Raw genomic sequence first — 26,550 nt, forward strand, 5'->3', positions numbered from 1 at the left:
ATCCTCCTCCACATCACACACCCTGGCAAACATGACGAAGCGCTGATGGTCAAAGCTGTTCGGAATGCCCAGGTGGTGGCAATCCCTGAGATGGGAGAGAGGAAATATGCAAATAAAAAAGAAAATAAATTTTAACAAAACCTTAAAAAAAAAAAACCCTCATCAACTTATGGTAAACTCTTCAAAGAACCACGAAGTGTGCTACAAATAGTAAATCATAAAACGAACGAGTTGAAAGCAGAAAACAGTATAAAGTAGTTTTGCGCATTGCATCAAAATATGAATATTTCTTTTGTAAAGCAAGATTTACCTGGCAAAGTAGTCAAACTTGTCAACATCAATCCTGGTGTTCTTGTTTGACACAATTTCATAGAGAAAGGATTTTTTCTCTTCTCGACCTTTATATGGCCACTGTGGAGACAAAGCCAAAAGACAAACATTAGACACTAAGACTGAAGAAGTCACTTGAATGAGTGATGAAACGTTCCTCCCACTGAAAACGCTATGCCCAGATGAGCAGAATCAACTTTTTGGGATTTTCTTGGCTGAATGATTGAGCATGCATCAAGACATTAGACACTGACTTCTGTAGGAAAGACAATACTTAATTCACCCAATTGACCAGTACCTTCTTGGAAGCATCTTTGTTCTGATGTTCATTATCCTGAGGTTTCTTAATCATTTCTTCAATAAACACCAGGTCAGTTCCATCTTCATCTACTTTCAGTCCATATTTCTTCATCACTTCTGTTAAGCCATTTTCACCCAGTAGGTGTTTAAACATTTCAATAGAGGCCTTCTCATGCTGAAAGAATACACAGGTGGATGCTTTAGTGGCGACAGGTTAAAATGGAAAAAAAAGCAAGCATGCAAACCTTATTTTTATTGCACGTTTAAAAAACAGCATCAATTTGCTTTACAAAGCCAATGTACAATATCTGAATTAAAAGCAATACAAAATGAAAAAGCCAAAAACAAGCAAACGAAAGAGCCCTTCATAAAATAAAATAACTTTACCAAGTGATCCCTTTCAGACATCATATCCCCTCATATCCCTCTATTATTGTGGACAAGACAATCATACTAAATTTTGAAGTTAGTGCATAGATTTAGTATCTAAAGTACATTTAACATATATGTTACTCTATTCCTTTGTTAAGACAAGAGTGGTTGTTGGTTGATCAGCATTAATGACAATTTGCATATTAATGGCCATTGTTCATCAGTGGGCTAGTTTCAGTCATTATGCAAGTGTACTGTTTATAAAGTTGGGGACACCCGCACTCAAACTGAAATTTTGAATTCTAGCATTAGAACACTTTTTTTTTTTTTTAAATTTTTTGCTTTCCTCTTGCTTTTCTCATGTCTTACTGCTTAATCTTCATCATCCTTTGTCCACTATATCTACTATTCCTTCTCTCCACATTTCCAAACCATCTCAACCTTGCTTCCATTTGTCACTCGGGTTCAGTGGCCTCTGAAGCGATTACTGCCTAGAACACAGATCATCTGTTTTTATCTACCCATAAGTAGTTTGCACTCAGAACAACTACAAAAATACAGAGTTGTAACTAAAAATCAAACAAGATCTCCCAAGAACTGTTGCTGATGACCTTGTTGGTAATGTTTTAAGTGACCTATGCACTAAACCTACTACTACAATTATTACCAAGGGACTGAATGACACTGTATTAATTCAGAGTACGGTAGTCTGAATGCTGGTAAATTTTTCCCCAACTTAAGAGACTCAAGAGTCTGGGTGATTGTATCAGACCACAGTATCTTGTTTTATTTTTTGTTGTTTTGTTTAATTTTTGTTGCAATCACTGGACTACAAGAAGGACAGTGGTACATAGGGTTCAGAATTGATAAGAATTTAGCGATTCCATTTCCATTATCAATATCACTTATTGATTCGATTCCTTCTTGATTCTCAATTCTCATTTGCTCATTGTCACCAGCATCTCTAAGCAGCATACCAAAGACATTAACTTCGTGCAAATTAATTACATGGTCAAATGTTTGTGAATGTTGGAGGTATTTCCCCTCTTTGTTGGGATCAGTGTTGGGGTCATCAAATCTGCAATTGAGATTTTCAAAACTGCACATCATGTCTTTAGCATCTTATGTTCTTTTTAAAATGATTTATTTTAGTATTTTTAAAATTTTGGCATTGCAGTGTGTTATTGGTCATGGCTAAGAAAATACTGTTGAACTGAAGAAATGTACTTAAGTTTTTAAATTTAGCAGTACTACATGTGATTGAGGCAAACAGTAGCCTCAATTTTTTTACATTCTGCAAACTTCTTTGGGTTTACAGTGTAGCTATAATTTTACATTTGACATATATTTACTCTGTATGGATTTCTCGTTGGGCCTGCTAGAGTTTTTGCAGTGAATAGAATAACAGCTTATAATGTGAATTTTTTGAGTAGTCAGTTGGACCAGAAATGCCACAATATAAATTCTAGTCATTTCCATTAACTGGTAAGTGATAAGAAAAGATTTGATTTGAGTTAAACCGAACAACAACCACCCTGCACCCTTAAGAGCATCCTTACACCACAGGGCCCAGACAAAGGTGGCTGAGATACCCTGAGAGTGAGAGTAGGTACTCTGATTTTATTTTTCAGTTCAGGATTTGACTCAAATACAGACTAGACACCAAATAAAACCATGTCTTCCATAAATTATGATCAATTCAGTTTTGTTTGGCATCAAATCACAAGAGTCACCTCAAAGTGCTTTATATTGTAAGGTAAAAATACTACAATAATATAGAGAAAACCCCATCAACCACATCTTTTTATGCCTAGTGTGTCATATTTGATAGAAACAGTTTTTTGAGTTTTTGAGCCTTCTACCATCGTCGGTGTGATTTTTTTCTCTCTCTGAGAACACATTTTAAGTAATTAAAAAAAGACAGATGTAGGAAATACAATGGAAGTCACATCTGAAAATTGAAATGTACTTAATATCTTTTTTTTAAAATTGTCAAATGTATCAATAAACTCTCCATTTAAAAAAAATAAATTGAATTTTCTGGAAATAATATCATATTTAAGGTTTTAAGGGGTTGACAGGAAGAAATCGCTGGCAGAACGAGGCTCAGGGAAGGGCAGCCATCTGCTGCAACCAGTTTTGGCGTGAGGGGAGGAAGACAGGGCAAAAGAGAGCAAGAACCATTAATAGTAATGATTAAATGCAGATTGGTGTATTAACACATAGTGAGTGAAAAAAGTTCAGTGAAGAAGATATATTCTTCATTCATGGGAAGCCCCAGCAGCCTAGCTTTATTGCAGCAGATGCAGGGTCACCTAAACCAGCCCTAACTATAGAGCATATAGTTAGCGTTTGATCAGATGACCCTGCATCCTCTCTTAATTTATAGACAGAGGGTGATTAAGGAAGATAGACAGCTAGGAGAAACAAAATAAAGGTGCAGACAATCAAGACAATCACAGGGGAAGTAAAACTCAAAGCAAGGCAGAAGAGACACTATTACCTATCAATTTAACTATTTTAATAAAACAAGAAATAACACAGAGAAAAGACACACACCAAAACAAGACACAACAAGAACACCAGAGAGGCACGAATAACAAAGTTGAGATAAAACGGACACTCGCCATAATAATGGAAAAATACCAAAAGATTATCAACATACTAGAATAATAAAGGTAACAAACACAAATCTAATTATAATGAAACAAAAAAAAAATCTTAGCCGTAAACACTGAAAAGCATGAAAAAGGTAAATAGAAACTCAGACATGATTATATTAACGAAGGGATCAAAACTCCAAAATATTACAGAAACTAAGAACCATAGCACCGGGAAACATAGTTCTTCAAAGTTTAAAACCAGTTGCCTCTAAAGCTCAGATCGCTTTTTAATTTAATTATTTAAATTTGTATATATGTTCCAACTATTATTTCAAACTCTTACCGTCCATTTTTCATTGTCTGTGACTTCTTTGTCTGCTTTGCCTTTTTTGTCTCTTTTGATTGCATCCATAAACATCCCATCAAAAAAATGAGAAAAGGGCCCATGTCCTTTATATGACAAAATAAACATATGATATGAACAACAGGGTGATTTGTGATAACTTCTTAAATGTTGATCCTGTTAAACACATGGATTTTATTTTCTGCTTTCATTTAAGACTTTGCTAGTCCTAGCCACATCAGTGGTCAAAGTCAACATAGTACTTGACATGGGGATGGTTTCATTTTACTTTCATGTCTAATAACACCCTATGATGACTATCTGCAACATAATACTTATGCTACAAAAAGTATGTGTATTACTTACCTAGGTCATGACAAAGACCGGCAATCTGCACACAGAGAACATCTTGGTCACTGATGAGTGATTTATTCAACTCATCCAACTTCTCCAAATCCTCAGGCTTCAACTTCTTCAACTTCTTCAACTCCTCCAGTGGCTTGATCTGCTCCAACTGCTTCACCTTCAGAGCTTTTGCAAGCTCACCTGCTAAATGTGCCACCCTTTACAGGGAGTGCAGAATTATTAGGCAAATGAGTATTTTGTCCACATCATCCTCTTCATGCATGTTGTCTTACTCCAAGCTGTATAGGCTCGAAAGCCTACTACCAATTAAGCATATTAGGTGACGTGCATCTCTGTAATGAGAAGGGGTGTGGTCTAATGACATCAACACCCTATATCAGGTGTGCATAATTATTAGGCAACGTCCTTTCCTTTGGCAAAATGGGTCAAAAGAAGGACTTGACAGGCTCAGAAAAGTCAAAAATAGTGAGATATCCTGCAGAGGGATGCAGCAGTCTCAAAATTGCAAAGCTTCTGAAGCGTGATCATCGATGTTGTGATATTTTGATACCATGGTAGCATTTACAGGATATTGTTTTATTGTGATATTATACAGAAAAGAGTTACTCAATAAGGCCCATTTAATAGTTGTTTTTCTCTTTCTCTGTGACCCAAGAATTAATGTGTAAGACTCACAGGCTGGTACCCCAAGGTCGAAAATACCACAGAGACGAGACCACTTCCTTACTCCCATCCTCCCTTTTTCTTTATCTCTTAGAAAAAGGCTCGTTAAAGGCCAGGTGGTTTGTTTCAGAATTCACTAATGAAAGAACTCTGTATTCTATGTCTAGGAGTGTATTTTGCTGGGATGATCATAAATTGTAGCTGAACTGATAAACTACACACAGGATACTTCTTTGCTCACAAGGCAGGAAGACGTTTCCTTATTTGGTCTGTACCGGAACTTGCTGACACACGAACCTTTTTTTCCTCTATATAAGCTGTTATGTACTAAATAAACCTTTGAGTCGATTTGGGAAGACAACCTGAAGCAGTCTGTGTTTCCTTGTTCTCCCAAGCTGCTCCCGACGTCGTAACTAACCCAGCTGAATGGCATACCTGAGTGTTACTTTAAATAATTAGGAATCTTAGAAGGAAAGGACAGAACTCTGCTTATCGCTCGTGCCTTGGAGGGAAAACCGGGATGGACATTTTTTCCTTCAATTTGGTGTCAGAAGTGGGATTGACTGACAGAAGGTAAATATGCGTCTTTCATATTTATATAAAGACCGTATTATACCTCTCTCAGTGATCGATCCATAAAAAAAACGGGATATGCTGACGAAGTTTCACTTAGTGATCCAGAGAGATACACTGACGACTTCCTCAGTCCCCGAATAAAGTAAATTAACCCTTGTGTGGTGTTGGTGGACCCGCTAGAGTTGTGGCTTTCCAAATTAACACTATCAAACAATTTTATGTTAAATTACTATGAATTAATGTGCTTCTCGTTTTTCTTTTATATAAAATGTTATAAATAAATCAGTTATAATCAAGTGGAAAGACACAACACATTTATACGTAAAAAAAAAATAATAATAATAATTAATTGTTTAATTTTTCTTTTGAAAAAAAAACAAAAAAAAAAAAACACGGGTCTCAAGGGTTAAAAGCAGTAAATTAAAAGCAGAAAGACACAGGGAGTTGCCTGTTGTTTTGCGAGAAGTTGCTCGTTAAGTGAGAGTTGCTCACCCAAACAAAAATTGCTAGCAATAAATTTAAAGTGACCTCAGCTGTGCCGCAGCGAAAATACTAACCTAAATCCTCCTAGCGTGTAAACCCCTCTGGAAATCACTGAACATGGGTCAGAATTATTCAAAGACCACAGACAGGTCCGATAAAAAATCTAAAGTACCTGTAAAACCAAAAATTAATAAAATACAAAATAAAGTCTCAAATAACGGCTCAGTACAACTCCCATTTCCGGTTACGTGTAACCCACGTCCGCGAATCGGTGAAGACGTCCATGATCACGTATCCAGAACATGCGGAAGTGCTTATGTGACTGACTTTGTTTACAACTTACGGACTGTAAGTTCAATGCATTCTAATTTATTTCCGGAGCCCTATCCCGAACGATTATCGCCAGAAAACAGGTCAGTAAAACTGAAGGCCAGTGCAGATACTACCACGAAAGCTAAAAGTGTTAAGATAAAGGTGAATTTTGATGTAGAAGGCTCAGAGGAAAGTGAGAAACTAATGTATGCAGGATTACCCGCTCCAGCACAGCAAGGAAGTTTCAGAGGACGGAAGGATAAAAGTAGAGATGTGTGTTTTTGCTGTGGAATGGTAGGACACTGGTCCAGAGAATGTCGCTTTGCAGCCACCAACAGGGCACACGCGCCTCGACCACAGAATGCAGTACAAGTTCCTGCCACTAGGCGTCAGCGGAGCTCTTCCAGACAAGGTAGCTGGCAACAAAGGGAAGCATGCAATAATGGCCCCACAGGTGCAAATTTAGCTCAGTTTTCCAGCAGCCGCAGACACCCAAAGCAAAAATGAATTTGTGTATTTAATTTAACACAAAGGGTGAAATGTTTGCTGACACTGATAACAGCTTATGTTTTCTCTGCCCTATGTACCGACATGATGGAGAAGGAACATCCTCTGTGTCAGCTGGACCCTCAGCAGAGAATGAACTCAACATCCTTTTTGTCCGGTACTCTATGTCACACACTGTGCCAAAAAAAAACGTGTACAAATACAACAAGCCACACTTTTGTTTCTCTCACACTGTTCAACAACATGATAACTGCTCACACAAGTGAAGGTCAAACAGTGATTTTGTCACATAACTCAGACATAGTTTATGACATAACTACACCATGTCGTCACATAGATCTAACCTACCCTATCGACTGTACTATTTCTGCACTTACGTTGCCAGCTGAATACCAGAATATGACATTGTGGTCTAAAAGTGAGAATGATATAGGATTTATTGACTGTACACTTTATCACGTACACCTATTAAAACACAACAAGCCAGTATATGTCAAGCAACATCCCATTTCTGCCGAAAAAGCCGCAGCTCTAGATGTCATCATAGGAGATTTAGAGACTACAGGAGTAATAAAGCCCACACTCCTGTCAATCCTGTGCCAAAGCCTAACAAACCTGGCGTATGGCGTTTCATACAAGACTTAAGGCAAATTAATGCAGTCAACATTCCTCTGCCACCTCTCGTTTCAGATGTTCACAGCATATTGACATGCATTGCATACACATTTTACCGTGGTGGATTTATGCTCCGCTCCTTTTTCTCAGTACCTGTGCATGAAGACACACAGCCGTTATTTGCATTCACACATAGAAATAAGCAGTACACTTGGACTCGTTTGCCCCAAGGCATGGTAGACAGCCCTGCTGCTTTCTCAATGGTGGTCTGTGCTACCCTGGACAGCTTCACTCCTCCAGGGCTGTACTGGATGACCTCCTCCTCTGTGCTGAAAGTGAAAAACTATGTCAAACTGCTACACACATGCTTCTCCAGCACCTCCAAAAGACTGGCCACAAAGCATCAGCAAAGAAAATGCAGTACTGTCAGACTTCTGTTCAATATTTGGGATTCACACTGTCTCACGGAAAACGTTCCATGACTGCAGACAGGGTCAAAGCTGTGACCTCCGTCCCTCGTCCCACTACACAGAAGGAAATGTTGTCCTTCCTGGGCATGGTGAACTATTGCAGACAGTGGATACCAGACTGTTCTTTTCATGACCACATTCTGCGTGACTGTTGTAAAAAAGACAAGCCTCCTCGAATACTGTGGTCCACAGAAATGACTGCCTCTTTCAATGCATTAAAGGGAGTGCTGACCTCCACCACTCAAAGGTGCTGCCTGAATTGTTCAGGGAATGCCGGCCTGCCTGAGGGCAGTAGCAGCTTGCTCTATCATGATAAGGGACTGCGAGAAGCTCACACTCTCACATGACACTATTCTACACACCAATCACCAGGTCACGACCATTCTAGCAAACATAACTACACAACACATGACCGCACAACGTCGCTCAGGTTATGAAGCTACACTGACCTCCACAGCAAACCTCACCATAAAAGCGAGCAGCACACCTGATTCGCCAGCACATTTATTGATCCTATGCTGTGTTCTTCTGACCGACAGGATGGCTCAGACAGGCTTGATGATCATGACTGCATGACACGTATACAGGAATCCACAGCACCACGTCCAGATTTAGAGCAAACACCTATCCCAGACTCAGCCACGGTTTATGTGGACGGGTCCTGTTCAAGGCCGAATGACAACTCATTTCTTTGTGGCTATTCAGTGGTAACAGTGCCTGACATCATACTAGAGGCTCACTCATTACCATTTCACTCAGCACAAAAAGCAGAGCTCATGGCTTTAATACGCGCCTGTGAGCTCCATGTGGATAGGCGTGTGACGATTTACGCAGACAGCCGCTATGCATTTGGCGTTGTGCATGACTTTGGCACATTGTGGAGACAGAGAGGATTTAGATCTGCTGATGGAAAATAAATTGCTAAATTCTGATCTTGTGCAAAGACTTTTTCAGGCTATACAGCTACCATCGGCCATTGCAGTTGTAAAAACGAAAGGACACAGTACAGCTGACACAGACGAAGCAACAGGTAATGCTTTAGCAGACGTGACAGCCAAGGCTGCAGCTGCATCACAGCTCCCACCTCCGCAGGAAGTATTATCTGTGCCCCTACAGCTGCCACTTGTTACACTCCCAGACTATTTAGAAACAAATGTTGATTTAAAATTCATACAAGAGCAAGCATCTGCATGTGATTACACCTATTGGGAGAATAATGACTGTACCTTAGATGACAGAGATGGCTTATATAAAAATCTTAAGGGTTTGATTGCCCTCCCATATTCCCTGATGCCAGTCCTTGCCCGACATTTTCACTGTGTGAGTCATGTCGGACAAAGAGGGGTAATAGGGGCAATAAAATCAAGATTTGTAATTGAGAAAACATCACATGCAGTAAAAAGCATATTAGCAACCTGTCTAACATGTGCGCGAACTAATGTAGGTAGCTCAAAAGCAAAACATCAGCATTTACCACAACCAGATTTTCCATTTCATACATTACAAATTGATTTCACACATATGCCAGCACAAGGAAGCATCAAGTACTTACTGGTAATAGTGGATCAATTTAGTAAATGGGTAGAAGCTTATCCAACCTCAAAAGAAACTGCAGAAGTAGTCTGTCAAAAGTTGAGCAATGAAATAATACCCAGATTCGGAATACCTCACCAGATTAACAGTGATAGAGGATCTTCATTCACATTAGAAGTAATTCAAAAGTGTGCTAAAACTTTAATGACCTGGGTCAAATTACTTCCTCAAGTCCTCTGTGAGATTAGAATGACTCCATCTGCAGTAACCAAATTATTTCCATTTGAAATAAGACCGTTTCCAACACCATGGTCAGCCTCCAGAGGGGCACCGCTAGTAGAAGGTGATGTATATTGCATTGTCCACTGATGTTCACAACCTGGTAGAAAAACTGAATAATAACTATCAGAAAGTTTGTCTCTCTCAGCCTTTCCCCTCCACAGTTCCACCAGTGGAGACAAGGAGATGCGTGTTGGAGAAGCCGCTAAAACCAAGGACACTCTGGGAGGCCGCGCGTGTTCCAGCCCCAGACTGTACTGGCAGTGACGAAGAACCAGCATCCTCACAGACGGACAACCTCAGTGGATTCATGCCAGCAGGGTTAAGACCAGCCCAATCGGACCATCTCAGGCGTCGGATCAAGCAGATGACATCTCCGGCGGGCCAACGCCCGGAACCAGAGCAAATAAACACACGGGTAGACGACATCTCCGGCGAGCCAGCGCCAGGATCCAATGTACATACACACACACACAATCACTGATTAACACACAACGCCTGAAAGAACAACAACAAGGTACTCAAACATCCAGCAGGAAAAGAAAGCCAAGAGTACCACATGATGTCTAATCTGATAAAGCCAGACTCACTCCATCCTGATAATGGAGAAAATGAAATGCCCATTGTCATCATACGACATTTATTCTATGTCTCTCGAACCTGGGACCAGGCCAGGAGACAACTGAAGAACTGTTTTTCTTATATACTTTCTTATATATTTAGGTTATCTATCATATCTATCGCATTAACCTTAGGATTTCTCTTTGCTATTTTGTATTGTAAACTGCAATCATGTTCACATTTCTGCAGGTCATATTTTGCTGACTATACCTCATGTTCTATTTTGCAAGACACCTACTTAATGCACTCCTCACGCTCCCTAAAATCAGTAAATGACAACATAGACGCCACTAATAAACGATTTTATGCACCCCATAGAGCAGGAGCTAACGCCTGGTATGAAAATGCCAGAATAGCCGCTCGTGATTTAGGAAACAGTAACTGTTATGTCTGTTCAAAGGCTAATCCAGAACAGGTAATAGTAGGATACCCCATATCCGGTTTCCCCCTCACTGAGGGACTAGAGGAAATCGGCGGAGATAATGCTCTCCTTAAAGACGCTTTACAGTTGACTCTGAGCCCTCTCGACTGCCTACTTAGACACACACACACACCAACTAACCCTGAGACTCCATTAGGCGAATTATTGAAGTTATCTAATGACACCGCAGGGACCTGCGCCCCAATGAAACGCCCCAAGAATAGGTTAAAGCCCTCACTGCCCTTAGGACAGATCCCTTTCCATTTTAATACTAGTATGATATGTCTGCGCAGACTAAAGTTAACTGGCCCAGACACACACATAGATTATACAAAGGATAACTACACATTCTTCTCTGACTCCCCAGGTGCACGCTGTAATGAGACATGGCTAGCTGTCTCTGTGGCTGAAGTTGTATCATATCTGGAGGAACACACACACAGTTCAAGTTCGAGCGGAGAATCGATCATTGTTCCCCCAGACGGTGTATTAAATGATACTGACTGGGGGGAGTTAGTTAAATCACACATGGTCACGCGCCTAACTAGACCAATCCCACACGCTTATTGGTTGTGCAATAATACCCTTAGATTAGCTTTACCTGTTAATTGGACCGGTACCTGTGGTCTAGTAACCGTTGATGTATGCTGTACTTTCATTCCCAATAATACCGCTCCTAACGGTTCATTCACACAAGCTATGAATAGACTTGAAGCATTGAAGATAGAACTAATTGCCAATGCAGGTCACGGTCAGTGGCTACATAAGTGGCTACAGGACACGTTTGGAAAATGGAGGGAACTAATTGTAGCCTTTGTAACCGTTGCAGCATGTTTTCGATGATTATTGTCTGTTGTGTGATACCATGTATACGCTCTCGGAATTTTTGATATTAAGCTTGCTCGAAGGACCAGTTACAGTTATGATTTGTCTTTATATTATGTTATTACATTCTGTCTTTATACTATGTTATCATTTCATGATAAAAGGAGAGAACTGTTGTGATATTTTGATACCATGGTAGCATTTACAGGATATTGTTTTATTGTGATATTATACAGAAAAGAGTTACTCAATAAGGCCCATTTAATAGTTGTTTTTCTCTTTCTCTGTGACCCAAGAATTAATGTGTAAGACTCACAGGCTGGTACCCCAAGGTCGAAAATACCACAGAGACGAGACCACTTCCTTACTCCCATCCTCCCTTTTTCTTTATCTCTTAGAAAAAGGCTCGTTAAAGGCCAGGTGGTTTGTTTCAGAATTCACTAATGAAAGAACTCTGTATTCTATGTCTAGGAGTGTATTTTGCTGGGATGATCATAAATTGTAGCTGAACTGATAAACTACACACAGGATACTTCTTTGCTCACAAGGCAGGAAGACGTTTCCTTATTTGGTCTGTACCGGAACTTGCTGACACACGAACCTTTTTTTCCTCTATATAAGCTGTTATGTACTAAATAAACCTTTGAGTCGATTTGGGAAGACAACCTGAAGCAGTCTGTGTTTCCTTGTTCTCCCAAGCTGCTCCCGACGTCGTAACTAACCCAGCTGAATGGCATACCTGAGTGTTACTTTAAATAATTAGGAATCTTAGAAGGAAAGGACAGAACTCTGCTTATCGCTCGTGCCTTGGAGGGAAAACCGGGATGGACATTTTTTCCTTCAATCGACCAATCAAGCGTTTCATTCAAAATAGTCAACAGGGTCGCAAGAAGCGTGTGGAAAAACCAAGGCGCAAAATAACTGCCCATGAACTGAGAAAAGTCAAGCGTGCAGCTGCCAAGATGCCACTTGCCACCAGTTTGGCCATATTTCAGAGCTGCAACATCACTGGAGTGCCCAAAAGCACAAGGTGTGCAATACTCAGAGACATGGCCAAGGTAAGAAAGGCTGAAAGACGACCACCACTGAACAAGACACACAAGCTGAAACACCAAGACTGGGCCAAGAAATATCTCAAGACTTGTTTTTCTAAGGTTTTATGGACTGATGAAATGGGAGTGAGTCTTGATGGGCCAGATGGATGGGCCCGTGGCTGGATTGGTAAAGGGCAGAGAGCTCCAGTCTGACTCAGACGCCAGCAAGGTGGAGGTGGAGTACTGGTTTGGGCTGGTATCATCAAAGATGAGCTTGTGGGGCCTTTTCAGGTTCAGGATGGAGTCAAGCTCAACTCCCAGTCCTACTGCCAGTTTCTGGAAGACACCTTCTTCAAGCAGTGGTACAGGAAGAAGTCTGCATCCTTCAAGAAAAACATGATTTTCATGGAGGACAATGCTCCATCACACGCGTCCAAGTACTCCACAGCGTGGCTGGCAAGAAAGGGTATAAAAGAAGAAAAACTAATGACATGGCCACCTTGTTCACCTGATCTGAACCCCATTGAGAACCTGTGGTCCATCATCAAATGTGAGATTTACAAGGAGGGAAAACAGTACACCTCTCTGAACAGTGTCTGGGAGGCTGTGGTTGCTGCTGCACACAATGTTGATGGTGAACCGATCACAACACTGACAGAATCCATGGATGGCAGGCTTTTGAGTGTCCTTGCAAAGAAAGGTGGCTATATTGGTGGCTGATTTGTTTTTGTTTTGTTTTTGAATGTCAGACATGTATATTTGTGAATGTGGAGATGTTATATTGGTTTCACTGGTAAAAATAAATAATTGAAATGGGTATATATTTGTTTTTTGTTAAGTTGCCTAATAATTATGCACAGTAATAGTCACCTGCACACACAGATATCCCCCTAAAATAGCTAAAACTAAAAACAAACTAAAAACTACTTCCAAAAACATTCAGCTTTGATATTAGTGAGTTTTTTGGGTTCATTGAGAACATGGTTGTTGTTCAATAATAAAATTATTCCTCAAAAATACAACTTGCCTAATAATTCTGCACTCCCTGTACAGTAAAATGTAGGACACACACTTTTTAGAACGTTGGCTTAATTGTTTTCAGTTGGTACAGTACTACACTGCTAAAAATAGTAAAAAAAATCTGATGTCAAGTATATAAAGTTGATAAAGCAGTCTGTCCCTTGAATTGGATTTTTATTATAATTAGGTGTAAATGTGTGCAAACCAGTGGACATACCCAATCGAGTGTTCAAAGCGATTGTGAGATGCTCCTGGATAAACAAAATAAATCCCCCCAAGTTGCTTGATGTTTCGTAGTCTCTGGAATTGAGGGGTGTCTATGATTTTGACAAGAAGTGGATGTAACTCGATGTGGCCATGGATGGGATCATTAAACACCTTAGTGAATAAAAAGAACAAGGCATAACATTACAACAAGACAAAAAAGAATTAGACTATTTCCAACTCTTACCCAAGAACAGGTAGCAGGTCTCAGTCTTTTTATATTTAAGTCAGTGTTTTTTAAACAGTGGCAAGTAAGCATTGAGGCTGATGCTAGGCTAATGTTCTTGTAGGATCATGCCTTCTACTGTGGCAATGGCAACTTGTTTGAATAAAAATAAGGTATTTTCCCACGAGGAAATCTAACTGATATTTTATCCTTGTCCTTTTGAATATTTTTGATACTGTAAGCATTGAGGCTGATGCTCTCATGGAGTCCTTTAGTGCTGCAGGCAGGCAAGGTGTTCAAATAGCACAACTTCAGTTTTTTTTATTTCTATATGATGAACTCTGCCTTATTAAGTGATAAGAACAAGTAATCTGTTGTCCTGTAATCATTATGACGCTATAATTTGAGATACAATAAATAAAATACGTTTTTTTGTATAAAGTATCGGTATCGGATCAGTATCGTCGATACCACCCTGAATATTACTTGGTATCGGATCGGAAAGGAAATCAGTGGTATCGCACATCACTACAAAACACAACAGAAGTGCTCCAGGACGCTAGGCGCAATGTTGAGCTTTTGTTACCTAGTGGCTACACAAGCCAGGAAGTACCAACGACCGGATTTGGTGTGTGGTAGTAACAGGTAAATGAACATTTTTTTTTAAATTATTTGAATATATATGAGTGCTTGTGTATAAAGACACAAACAATACACATATGCTTTCAATTGTGTAATTTAAGTGATCTAGGTAGCTCTGTTTTGGAAGTTCAGTTAATGCTAGAAATGTGTTTTGGAGTTTGTACGTGCTGTGTCTCAAGGGGCCACCGTATATATTTACAAATAAACATTGTCAGAGGATTTTTATGAAATATAATATAATCAAGTATAATCAAGTGTGCTTTATTTTCTAGTGTTCATATATTTTCACATAACCGAGTCTATTTGTTAACACAAACGCAATGTATTCTTTTTTAGTGTCTGTGATGTCAGATAAGCATGATAAACTTCTGTATTCTTTACCCCAGTCTGAAAGGTCAATTAAGTTGAGATAATGTCTAACCTCTCCTCCTGTAACTGAAAAGAGGAAGCACTATGTAATCAGTTTCTTACCCTATAAATAAAGGAACAAGGCATGCATTCGGTGTGTGTTTTTGCTCAGAGGCACACACCCATGCGCATGTTTTAAAACTCTCTGAATTGGTCTGCAGTGTCTTATTTCTCTTACTTGTGAAAAATGTCAAAACCCCTGACAAACATATATAAATAAAACCATGTTTTTTTTTTTACATTAGTAATTCCTTTTGTAGATAATTTTATATTGTTGTTAATAATTAAATTAAAGCAACAAAAACCTGAAGAACCGGTTGGGAGCCGGTTGGGAGCCGAGCTGAAAGAGCCGGTTCTCTAAAAAGAGCCAGAAATCCCATCCCTAGTAATCTGGGTCCAAAACACCGCCGGCTTCATATCCCAAAGTCAAACGAACACTGCAGCATCACTGAGAGTTAAAAACGGTTTATATCAGGGGTCGACAACCTTTCTGATGATAAGTACCATCTAAAATTTCCAGGGATGTCAATGTGACATATGATTGCATTAGCAATAAATTTAATAACGCTCTATATTAACAGTTACACACTATATAGAACAACTTTATAGAACTATAGTTGTTCGCAGATGTTGGCAGGTATAAGCGAATAGTTATCAGCTATTTTGAAACAAAAAAGACACTTTTTATCCATAACAAGAACACTATAACAGCAAATGAACTGTACAACAGAAAATGCAAATGCTGATGATTCAGGATTTCAGGATGTTAGTAGGGCACTTTGAGCTCTTGTTGCCAAAATTGGGACCACATTTAATGAGCTAAATGACCTGAAGCAGCATCTAGCTGTGTCTCCAAGGTAAAATAGTTATTTTACTATTTACATATCATTGTATATTCAGTACCACTGCATGTTTTGAGCTACGAACAAACTTGTTGCCAAATGCAGTGGTCTGATTGGTCAGATCTGAAAATAACCAAATTCATCCACCTAAGCGCATTTGGTGTCCAAAAAATATCCATTCACAGACTCCTTTTCTTGGAAAATGAAGCAAGTACAAAATGAGGTACTTGGACAGAAAACTCAAATACAAAAACATATTTCAATATATCGAGTTTTTTGGGGAAAATTAACCGTCACTAATCCGACTGAAGTGTAGTTAAAAGGCTTTAGCAAACTCATCTTGAACAAAAAACTATATACAATATAGAAATAATAATAATAATAATAATAATAATAATAATAATAATAATAATGGATACTTTATTGATCCCCATGGGGAAATTACTTGTTTTTCTCTGCATTTGACCCATTCACTCAGTGAAGCAGTGGGCAGCCCACTAAGCAGGCGCCCGGGGAGCAGTGTGTAGGGACGGTACCTTGCTCAGGGGTACCTCAGGGTAGCCGTTAAGTGGATTCGAATCGCCGACCTATGAAAACAAATAAAATATAAAATTTAAAAAATAATTCTTATATGAGTCCCCCCAACCCAGCACCTGCTTCATAATATCATGACTTATGTTAATGTTTAAGTGTGTGTTAATTACCTTGGCCATGGTGATGAACTTCAGTCTGCACAAAAAGGATGTCTCTGTTGCTGATGTCAAGTTCTGACTGCTATGTACATCAAGCTCTCCTCCTTATATTAACATGTATTTGGTGTTTATGCTCCTCCCCTCTGTCTTCTGTCTTTCTATTTGTGTATGTGCATCTATGGGTGTGGTGCTCACATCACTGACTACTTACCTGTGCATAGGACAGACCCAGTGTTGCCAACTTAGTGACTTTGTTGCTATATTTAGCGAGTTTTCAGACTCCCTTAGCGACTTTTTTTTTCTAAAAAGCGACTAGCAACAAATCTGGCGACTTTTTCTGGTGTTATTGGAGACTTATTTATGACGACTTTTTGATGTGAAAGCGGGTATCGCTTTTACTCTCAACAAGCAGCGGGTGCCGCCCGTTCCAAAGCGCTCACGGGTGGAGGATAGTCCTCCCCCAGCTGCTATCAGGGCAGAAGATGTTCACGCCTATGCATCCGAACTGCAAATGAATCGCGCATGAGCGAAGCCGCTGCTCCCGCACTGACTGTAACGCAGTCAGTTTACTGTTATGCTGTTTTGTGGATCACGAGGTTTAAAACTACTTATAAACACACACACACACACACACACACACACACACACACACACACACACACACAAAGTAACTCAATTAATCTGTAGTTCTAAATAAACTCTAAATGCATTTAGGACATTTTTTACTCACTTTATGTCTCTTCCACAATGTTATTTCTCTCTCCAACTACATAGGTTACAATTATATCAGCGTGACCAATTATTCAAATTAGGCGATGACATCATTTAGCGACTTTTAGGACAGCCAATAGCGGTTTTCCTTACTGAGGAGTTGGCAACACTGGACAGACCTTTCCAAAGTGTGGGGCCCGCAGAGCCATTGCAGGGGGAGCGCGGTATGAAAAGGAAAAAAAAAACCCAAAAAACAATGCTTGGACACTGCTAGCACGGGGCGCCTCCACAAATGCAAATCAGAAGATGAAGCATCGCTGAATATGTTTCCAAACCAACTTCATTCTAAGCCAAACACTAGAAAATATGGTGAAGCATATCTGCCCTTTGGTTTCACCTGCACAAGTGCCAAGGTAGGTCTCCCCTGCAGAATTGGTTTTCCCTTCATCAGGAGCACGCACTGGGCTCTTCAAATCACGGACAAACAGTATCCCACAATCTTCAGGATAAGATCGAGATGCTTATTGAAGCTTTTGTTTAGAAAACCCGCCTCCTTTTCAAACAAATGAATGGAATGATATTTTGTAACTCCTCTTCTTTTCTCTTTTTTCTAAACTGAGGACCTGCTGGCTCTGAACTTTTCTTGTCCATCTTTCATTGGTTTTAATTTTGCACTACAGTATGAACACCCATCCCTCAACCCGAGGATCACCACAACATAACCTAATAGACCTACACCTTAGCTCACAGAATTACTTTGTCTAGGGTGCATTTCTGAGATTTCACACAACCCAGGATTCAAATCATGAATACATAATGGGCTTGGATTTACAACATTATGATGAAATGTGCTCTATTTGGAAGCAGCCACCCCCTCCCCTTTCGACGGGTTGTGTGAGACTTTAAATCATCAAACTGTAAATTATAAAATTTAAATTGTTATTGATCCCTTTACCCCAGTCCTAAAGTGTATATTTATTTTCTTACTCTTCTTATATTTACTGTTTGTTTACTTGCACTGCTGTAACTGGAGCCTCGTCGTCTTGTCTCTCTATATACTGGACTCCATTTTGTCCCTGTAGTCCTTTCTGGCCTTTTTTATGGACTTTCGGAGGTCATACCTGGCTGCTTTACATGCATCAGCATCCCCGGAGTTAAAGGCAGAGGTCCGCACTTTTAGCTTGGCGTGAACGTCTTTATTTACCCAGGGTTTCTGATTTGGATATATGCGGACAGTGGTTTTTGTGACGGTATCATCCATGCACTTTCCAATATATCCAATGACAGAGTCTGTGAGTTCATTGATGTTGCCATCAGCTGCATCCACAAATATCTGCCAGTCAGTTGTGTCAAAGCAGTCCTGCAGGACCTCCTCAGCCTCACTGTCCCATTTGTAAATAACCCTGGAAGCTGGGTTTTTCCTGTTTTAGTCTTTGAATGGAGTGTAACAGTGGTCCAGTGTTTGATTACCTCTTGTGGGGAAGGAGATGTGCTGATAGTATTTGGGGAGAACCTTCTTCATGTTCTTCAAGTGTCATGTTATCTCATCAACTGCCAGAGAGAGTACACACACACACACACACAACCTACAAACTCTGTGTGTGTGTAGGTTATCTTGCGTGTTGAAAGGGAGCAAATAGGGAAAATGGATTTGAATGTGGAAACATTTACATGTGTACTTTGAAACCTAAATATATAGTCAATACCCAGCATTTTGCATTTAACCAAATAAATGAAAGCGTAAGACACTGAGTTTGTGGAACAACTTTGGATCACAGCCCTACATGATTCTCTGAAATTATTTCCAATGCAAACAAAACTTATTTAGAAATGAATGTGTGTTTCAACATACCTTTTTGGCCCAACACGAAACAAACCAGAAAGCAATTAAAGAAATCAACAAAACAAAATCTAATCAACAATAAAAGACAAAAGGTGTGTTCAAATAGTTCATTTTTTTCATTACTAAATAAGACAGGTAACCTGTGTGGTAGCCATTGTAAGAGCTGTTCCAATTCTCCAAATAATAAAGAAAGGACCTTTGGTGCTTCCTTTGTTGTATTTTTACAGTGATATCATTATATAGGTATTTGTAGTACTTTCTACAGTGGGCCTGTGAGGTCAAATGCACTGCAACTTAAGGAAGAACCAACAAATAGAAAAATGCTGCTTGTTTCGTCCCCTGGCTAGTCTAGGGGGTTGAAGGGACGAACATAAAGGTGGATAGAGAAGGAGGAGCCAAGATGGTAAGTGTAGAGGGTTTATTTAGTGCTGGTGATGAGATTTGGGGTTCAGACTGAGGTATAACGTCAGGGAGAGCCAAGGCCAACATAACAAACAAAACATCCCTGATGTAGAAATAAAAGAAACTTACTTAACTCAGAAACCAGTCTTACTTGTTATCATCTATCGTCCACCTCGGCCTTATACAGAGTTTCTGTCTGATTTCTCAGACTTTATATCTAATTTAGTTCTGAGCTCAGATAAAATAATTATTGTGGGTGATTTTAACATCCATGTAGATGCTAAAAATGACATCCTCAACATGGCATTTAATCTGTTATTAGACTCAATTGGTTTCTCTCAAAATGTAAAAGAACCCACCCACCACTTAAATCACACTCTAGATCTTGTTTTAACATATGGCATAGAAACTGAACATTTAACAGTGTTTCCTGAAAACCCTCTCCTGTCTGATCATTTCCTGATAACATTTACAATAATTGATTACACAGCGGTGGAGAGTAGACTTTATCAAAGTAGATGTCTTTCTGAAAGCGCTGTAACTAAGTTTAAGAATATAATCCACCCACTGTTATCATCTTCAATGCCCTGTACCAACACAGAGCAGAGCAGCTATCTGAACGCTACCCCAACAGAGGTCGATTATCTTGTTAATAATTTCACCTCCTCACTACGTACGACTCTGGATACTGTAGCTCCTGTGAAAACCAAGGTCTCTAATCAGAAGTACCTGACTCCGTGGTATAATTCTCAAACACGTACCCTAAAGCAGATGACTCGTAATCTGGAGAGGAAATGGCGTGTCACAAATTTAGAGGATCATCATTTAGCCTGGATAAATAGTTTGCTGCTTTATAAGAAAGCCCTCCGGAAAGCCAGAACATCTTACTATTCGTCACTGATTGAAGAAAATAAGAACAACCCCAGGTTTCTCTTCAGCACTGTAGCCAGGCTGACAAAAAGTCAGAGCTCTATTGAGCCAACCATCCCTTTAACGTTAACTAGTAATGACTTCATGAACTTCTTCACAAATAAAATTTTTATCATTAGAGAAAAAATTACCAATAATCATCCCACAGATGTAATATTATCTACAGCTACTCTTAGTACCATTGATGTTAAGTTAGACTCTTTTTCTCCAATTGGTCTTTCTGAGTTAACTTCAATAATTACTTCCTCCAAACCATCAACGTGTCTTTTAGACCCCATTCCTACAAAACTGCTCAAAGAAGTCCTGCCATTAATTAATGCTTCAATCTTAAATATGATCAACCTATCTCTAATAATCGGCTATGTACCACAGGCCTTTAAGCTGGCTGTAGTTAAACCTTTACTCAAAAAGCCATCTCTAGACCCAGCAGTCTTAGCTAATTACAGGCCAATCTCTAACCTTCCTTTCATATCAAAAATCCTTGAAAGAGTAGTTGTCAAACAGCTAACAGATCATCTGCAGAGGAATGGTTTATTTGAAGAGTTTCAGTCAGGTTTCAGAGCTCATCACAGCACAAAAACAGCTTTAGTGAAGGTTACAAATGATCTTCTTATGGCCTCTGACAGTGGACTCATCTCTGTGCTTGTCCTGCTAGACCTCAGTGCAGCATTCGATACCGTCGACCATAATATCCTATTAGAGCGATTAGAACATGCTGTAGGTATTACAGGTACTGCACTGCAGTGGTTTGTATCATATCTATCTAATAGACTCCAATTTGTACATGTAAATGGAGAGTCCTCTTCACACACTGAGGTTAATTATGGAGTTCCACAGGGTTCAGTGCTAGGACCAATTCTGTTTACATTATACATGCTTCCCTTAGGCAGCATCATTAGAAGACATAGCATACATTTTCACTGCTATGCAGATGACACCCAGCTCTATCTGTCCATGAAGCCAGATAACACACACACCAATTAGTTAAACTGCAGGAATGTCTTAAAGACATAAAGACCTGGATGGCCGCTAACTTTCTGCTTCTTCATTCAGATAAAACTGAGGTTATTGTACTCGGCCCTGAAAAGCTTAGAAATATGGTATCTAACCAGATTCTTACCCTGGACTGCATTACCTTGGCCTCCAGTAACGCTGTGAGGAACCTTGGAGTCATTTTTGACCAGGATGTCCTTCAACGCACATATTAAACAAATATGTAAGAGTGCATTCTTCCATTTGCGCAACATCTCTAAAAGTAGAAATATCCTGTCTCAGAGTGACGCTGAAAAACTAGTTCATGCTTTTATTACTTCCAGGCTGGACTACTGTAATTCATTATTATCAGGATGTCCAAAAAACTCACTGAAAAGCCTTCAGCTAATCCAAAATGCTGCAGCAAGAGTACTGACAGGGACTAGAAAGAGAGAGCATATTTCTCCTGTTTTGGCTTCCCTTCATTGGCTCCCTGTTAAATCCAGAATTGAATTCAAAATCCTGCTCCTCACATACAAGGTCTTAAATAATCAGGCCCCATCTTATCTTAATGACCTTGTAGTACCACATCACCCTATTAGAGCACTTCGCTCTCGCTCTGCAGGCCTACTTGTTGTTCCTAGAGCATTTAAAAGTAGAATGGGAGGGAGAGCCTTCAGTTTTCAGGCCCCTCTTCTGTGGAACCAGCTTCCAGTTTGGATTCAGGAGACAGACACTGTCTCTACTTTTAAGATTAGGCTTAAAACTTTCCTTTTTGCTAAAGCATATAGTTAGGGCTGGACCAGGTGACCCTGAATCCTCCCTTAGTTATGCTGCAATAGACGTAGGCTGCCGGGGGATTCCCATGATGCATTGAGTTTTTCCTTTCCAGTCACCTTTCTCACTCACTATGTGTTAATAGACCTCTCTGCATTGAATCATATCTGTTATTAACCTCTGTCTCTTTTCCACAGCATGTCTTTTATCCTGTCTTCCTTCTCTCACCCCAACCGGTCGCAGCAGATGGCCCCGCCCCTCCCTGAGCCTGGTTCTGCCGGAGGTTTCTTCCTGTTAAAAGGGAGTTTTTCCTTCCCACTGTCGCCAAAGTGCTTGCTCATAGGGGGTCATATGATTGTTGGGTTTTTCTCTGTATCTATGAAGCGCCTTGAGGCGACTTTTGTTGTGATTTGGCGCTATATAAATAAAATTGAATTGAATTCAAAGAAACAAAATATACAACCTATAACCATAACCTACCTAACAACACATGAACAGGAGAAAACAGGGTGTTAAAGCAAAAGGCAGCTCTCCCCTACAAGCAGTCTGAACATGCTCATACAAGTTACAAAGGCATGCAAGCCTGCACAGGTATGGCAACCAAAATGGCCAGAGGGCACAGAAGCACAGCTCCACAGGCCTTAAGTAGTGCTCTGCTGATTACCAATTAGCCAGACTCTGCGCAGCATCCAATCAGGACAGAGGAGGTGGAGCCTAGACAAAACAAAGGGTTAGAAGGGAGAAGAGACATCCTCCTGGGGGATGTAACACTGCTTAAGCATATGCATTGTTTGTCCTTTATTTTGACCTGTGTTAAACAACAGGTAAAAATACCTTGTGTCTAAGAAGCATGTTTTGTAGTACACTGTAAAAAAAAAAATATTGTAGAATTTACGGTGAATTACTGGCAGCTGTGGTTGCCAGAATTTCACCGTGAAAAATAAATTGTAAATGTAGAACACAAAACGGTATCCTATTTTGGTAACCTCAAATTTCACATTAAATAATAATTATTTTTTTTACATTAAATGACTGAATTTAAACATAAATTGATGTGAAAACAACAGACATTCCGTTAACCTGATTACAGTTTTTGTTAAATATAGTGAAACTGTATAAAATAATACGGTAGCATACCTAAAAAGTTGAATATTACGGTAAATTACTGGCAACTGTGGTTGCCAGAATTTCACTGTGGAAAATATAGTGATAAAGTAGAATATATAACGGTAAAATTCACAATGAAGAATGATAAACTTGTTCATGGTAACTCATGTAAAAGCAACAAACACTCCATTAACCTGATTACAGTTTTGCATTGTAAAATACAGTGAAACTGTATAAAATAAATATTAAAAAGTTTAATTTTACAGTAAAATACTGGCAGCTGTGGTTGCCAGAATTTCACCGTGGGAAATATAGTGATAATGCAGAATACATAACGGTATACTTGTTGATAAATGTAAAATTCACAGTGAACTTTGGTTTTTGTACAATTATTACATTGAAATAAAAAACTAATATAAAGTAAACCAGTTAAAATACATTTTAATAAGCTTGTTTAACATCTCCTATTGACAAAGCACAGAAGAGCTGTATAATACAAAACATGCCTTATTTTTCAAAAGTTCATATTTACACAAAATTATTATATTATCTTAACAAGGTTCCAACAACATGCAACAAGCAGAAATGGGAGTGAGACAAAACATTTAACTTACATTTCACAAACTTAAACTGGGACAGGCTGTTTTACAGCTGATCAAATATTTAGGACCACATGCCTTTAAAAGGCCAAATCTGTGCAAAACTGTGGATTCATTGTCATTTTCTGTCAGGTAGTCAGACTGTCAGGATGTTCTGATGGCAAAAGCAAAAAAACGTTTCTTTTTGAACATGGTCGGCTCGTTGAACTGCATAAGCAGGGTCGCTCACAGCGCGCCTGAGGTGGGATAAGTTAAGACGGCCATTTCTTAAATAATCCTGGGGGTTATGGAACAAAAACGTGAAGTGGAAGACCTAAAAAATCTTCAACCTGAATTAAGGCCATTAGTGGTGCCAACTGCACCCCCATAACCATCAAACGGCATCTGAGACTGAAGGGCTTCAAAAACCAATTCTCTGATGAGAAAAAAAGATAACCTTTTTTTTTTTCTCCTGTAAAAAAATGCAACCTTGATGGTCCTGATGGTTTCCAACCTTACTGGCATGACAAGCAGGTCCCACCTGAGATGTTTTCTTCACCCTACAGACGAGGGGGCGCCACAATGATTGGGGAGATGCTTTTTCCTTCAGTGGAACAATGAAGCTTCAGGAGGTGCAGGGGTGTCAAACGGCTGCTGGCTATGTCCAGATGTTGCAGAGAGCATCCCTCATGACTGAAGGCCCTCATCTGTGTGGTAACGACTGGGTTTTTCAGAATAGAATAGAATAATCCTTTAATTGTCCCACAAGGGGAAATTTGGTTGTAACAGCAGCCAGAAAGACACATATACAACAAAAAGTACACAGGACACAGAACAGAAACATACACAATTTTTCTTACATATTTACATTAAGGACAATGGTTACTATAAACAGAGTACTGTACAGTTATTAAATTAAATAAAAATAACTACAGATAAGAGGCAAACCAGGTTGTAGTGTGAATCGGTTGATTAAATTATTGCAGTTACAGCGCAGATGTAAACATCTATGTTTGTTAGGAGCAGTTCTGATTGTACAGTCTGACAGCTGCAGGGAGGAAGGACCTGCGGAAACGCTCCTTCATGCATCTAGGATGCAGCAGTCTCTCACAGAAGGAGCTCTGACAGGGGATTTCTAAAAATCACCCCGCAGTTCTTCAGCTGAGACACCTGAGTTAGAAAACACAAATACTGCAGTTGTCTTTTACTCGCGAGGACGGTCACAGAGCGCTCATACGCAGGAGACACTCACGGACTCGTGCTCTGTCACTCTCTGCATTCTTTATTTATACAAGCTTGTTACATGTGTGTACAAAGACAACAAAGTTATTCTAAGAACTCAGAGCTGAGGTTCCCCTTTTCTAAGTCTGTATGTTCTTAGAAAAGAGGAAGCTGTTAATTGCCAAATAAGTTTATCACACAAAAGTTATTAGGTGAAAAGTCACATAGACATATGAATTGTTTAGTGATCAATAAAAGGAGCACATTTCATGTAGCTGATCACATTATGTTCAATTTTCTTTTAACAAGCTCTTTCAACAGGACAACGCTACAGTACACAATGCCCGTAGGACAAGGGACTTCTTCCAGGAGAATAACATCACTCTTTTGGACCATCCTGTGTTTTTCCCTGATCTAAATCCAACTGAGAATGGACAACAGTTCCAGACAGTAGACGCCCTTCATGTGGCCGTCTTCACCACTTGGAGAAATGTTCCCACTCGCCTCATGGAAACGCTTGCATGAAGTGATCAACAAGAACAGCGGACCAATTAATTACTCAGTTTGGAACTTTCTGTTTTGGGGGTATACCCATGTTTTTTGGATGTGTGGTCCTAAACTTTTGATCAGCTGTAAAACAGCCTGTTTCAGTTTAAGCGTTGTTTTTAATAAATTGCATGTGTAAGGGCACATGCATCAGATCAGAATCAGAAACTTTATTGTCATTGTCATGAGAACAACGAAATTAAGAATGGTCCCCGATCATTGCATCATCCCTAGCAATATCAAAATATAAATAAAACAATAAAATTCAATAAATAAAATAGATAGAATACTTAAAATACTAATAAGATATAACAGTAAAACATTCACATACATTCCCACACACATGCTTCAGACCGTGCATAGATTAACACAAGAGTGGCGTGATGGACATTTTTTTGTAGTATTCAGATGTGTTATTGCAGTTGGATAACAGCTGTGTTTGAGTCTATTAGTCCTTGCTCTGATTGCCCTGTACCGTCTGCCTGAGGGCAACAGTTCGAACAGGGAGTGGCCAGGATGTGAGGTGTCTTTTATGATGTTTTGGGCCTTTTTAAAACAGTGGGCGTTGTGTAGAACTTCCAGTGTGGGGAGAGGGCAGCCAGTGATCTTTTGGGCGGTGTTAATGATCCCTTGGAGTGCTTTCCTCTGAGCCCCTGTGCAGCTAGTGTACCAGATGCATATGCAGTAAGTTAGAACACTCTCAATGGTGGCTCTGTAGAAGGACACCAGCAGTCTCTGTGTGATGTTATTCCTCCTGAGAATTCTCAGGAAGTACA

At 39.6% G+C, this 26,550-nt stretch overlaps 1 protein-coding gene and 1 long non-coding RNA gene across 2 annotated transcripts in view; both read right to left on the reverse strand.

Annotated features, from left to right (window-relative positions):
• On the reverse strand, positions 1 to 16,754 carry LOC308406579 (deoxynucleoside triphosphate triphosphohydrolase SAMHD1-like; the record flags this gene model as incomplete). The annotated part of the gene is made up of 7 exons (XM_080897660.1): positions 16,700 to 16,754; positions 13,891 to 14,051; positions 4,315 to 4,511; positions 3,949 to 4,055; positions 629 to 805; positions 311 to 411; positions 1 to 85 (listed from the first exon to the last, which is right to left on the reverse strand). Coding segments are annotated over exons 1-7 (837 nt in total), but the record flags the coding sequence as incomplete, so codon positions are not given.
• The window catches only part of LOC308406851, a 107,762-nt gene that overhangs the window by 32,232 nt on the left and 48,980 nt on the right, over positions 1 to 26,550 (reverse strand). The gene's annotated exons all lie outside the window — the stretch shown is intronic.

Source organism: Rhamphochromis sp. 'chilingali' (genome assembly GCF_963969265.1).
Source record: "Rhamphochromis sp. 'chilingali' genome assembly, chromosome: 12".
NCBI lineage: Eukaryota > Metazoa > Chordata > Actinopteri > Cichliformes > Cichlidae > Rhamphochromis > Rhamphochromis sp. 'chilingali'.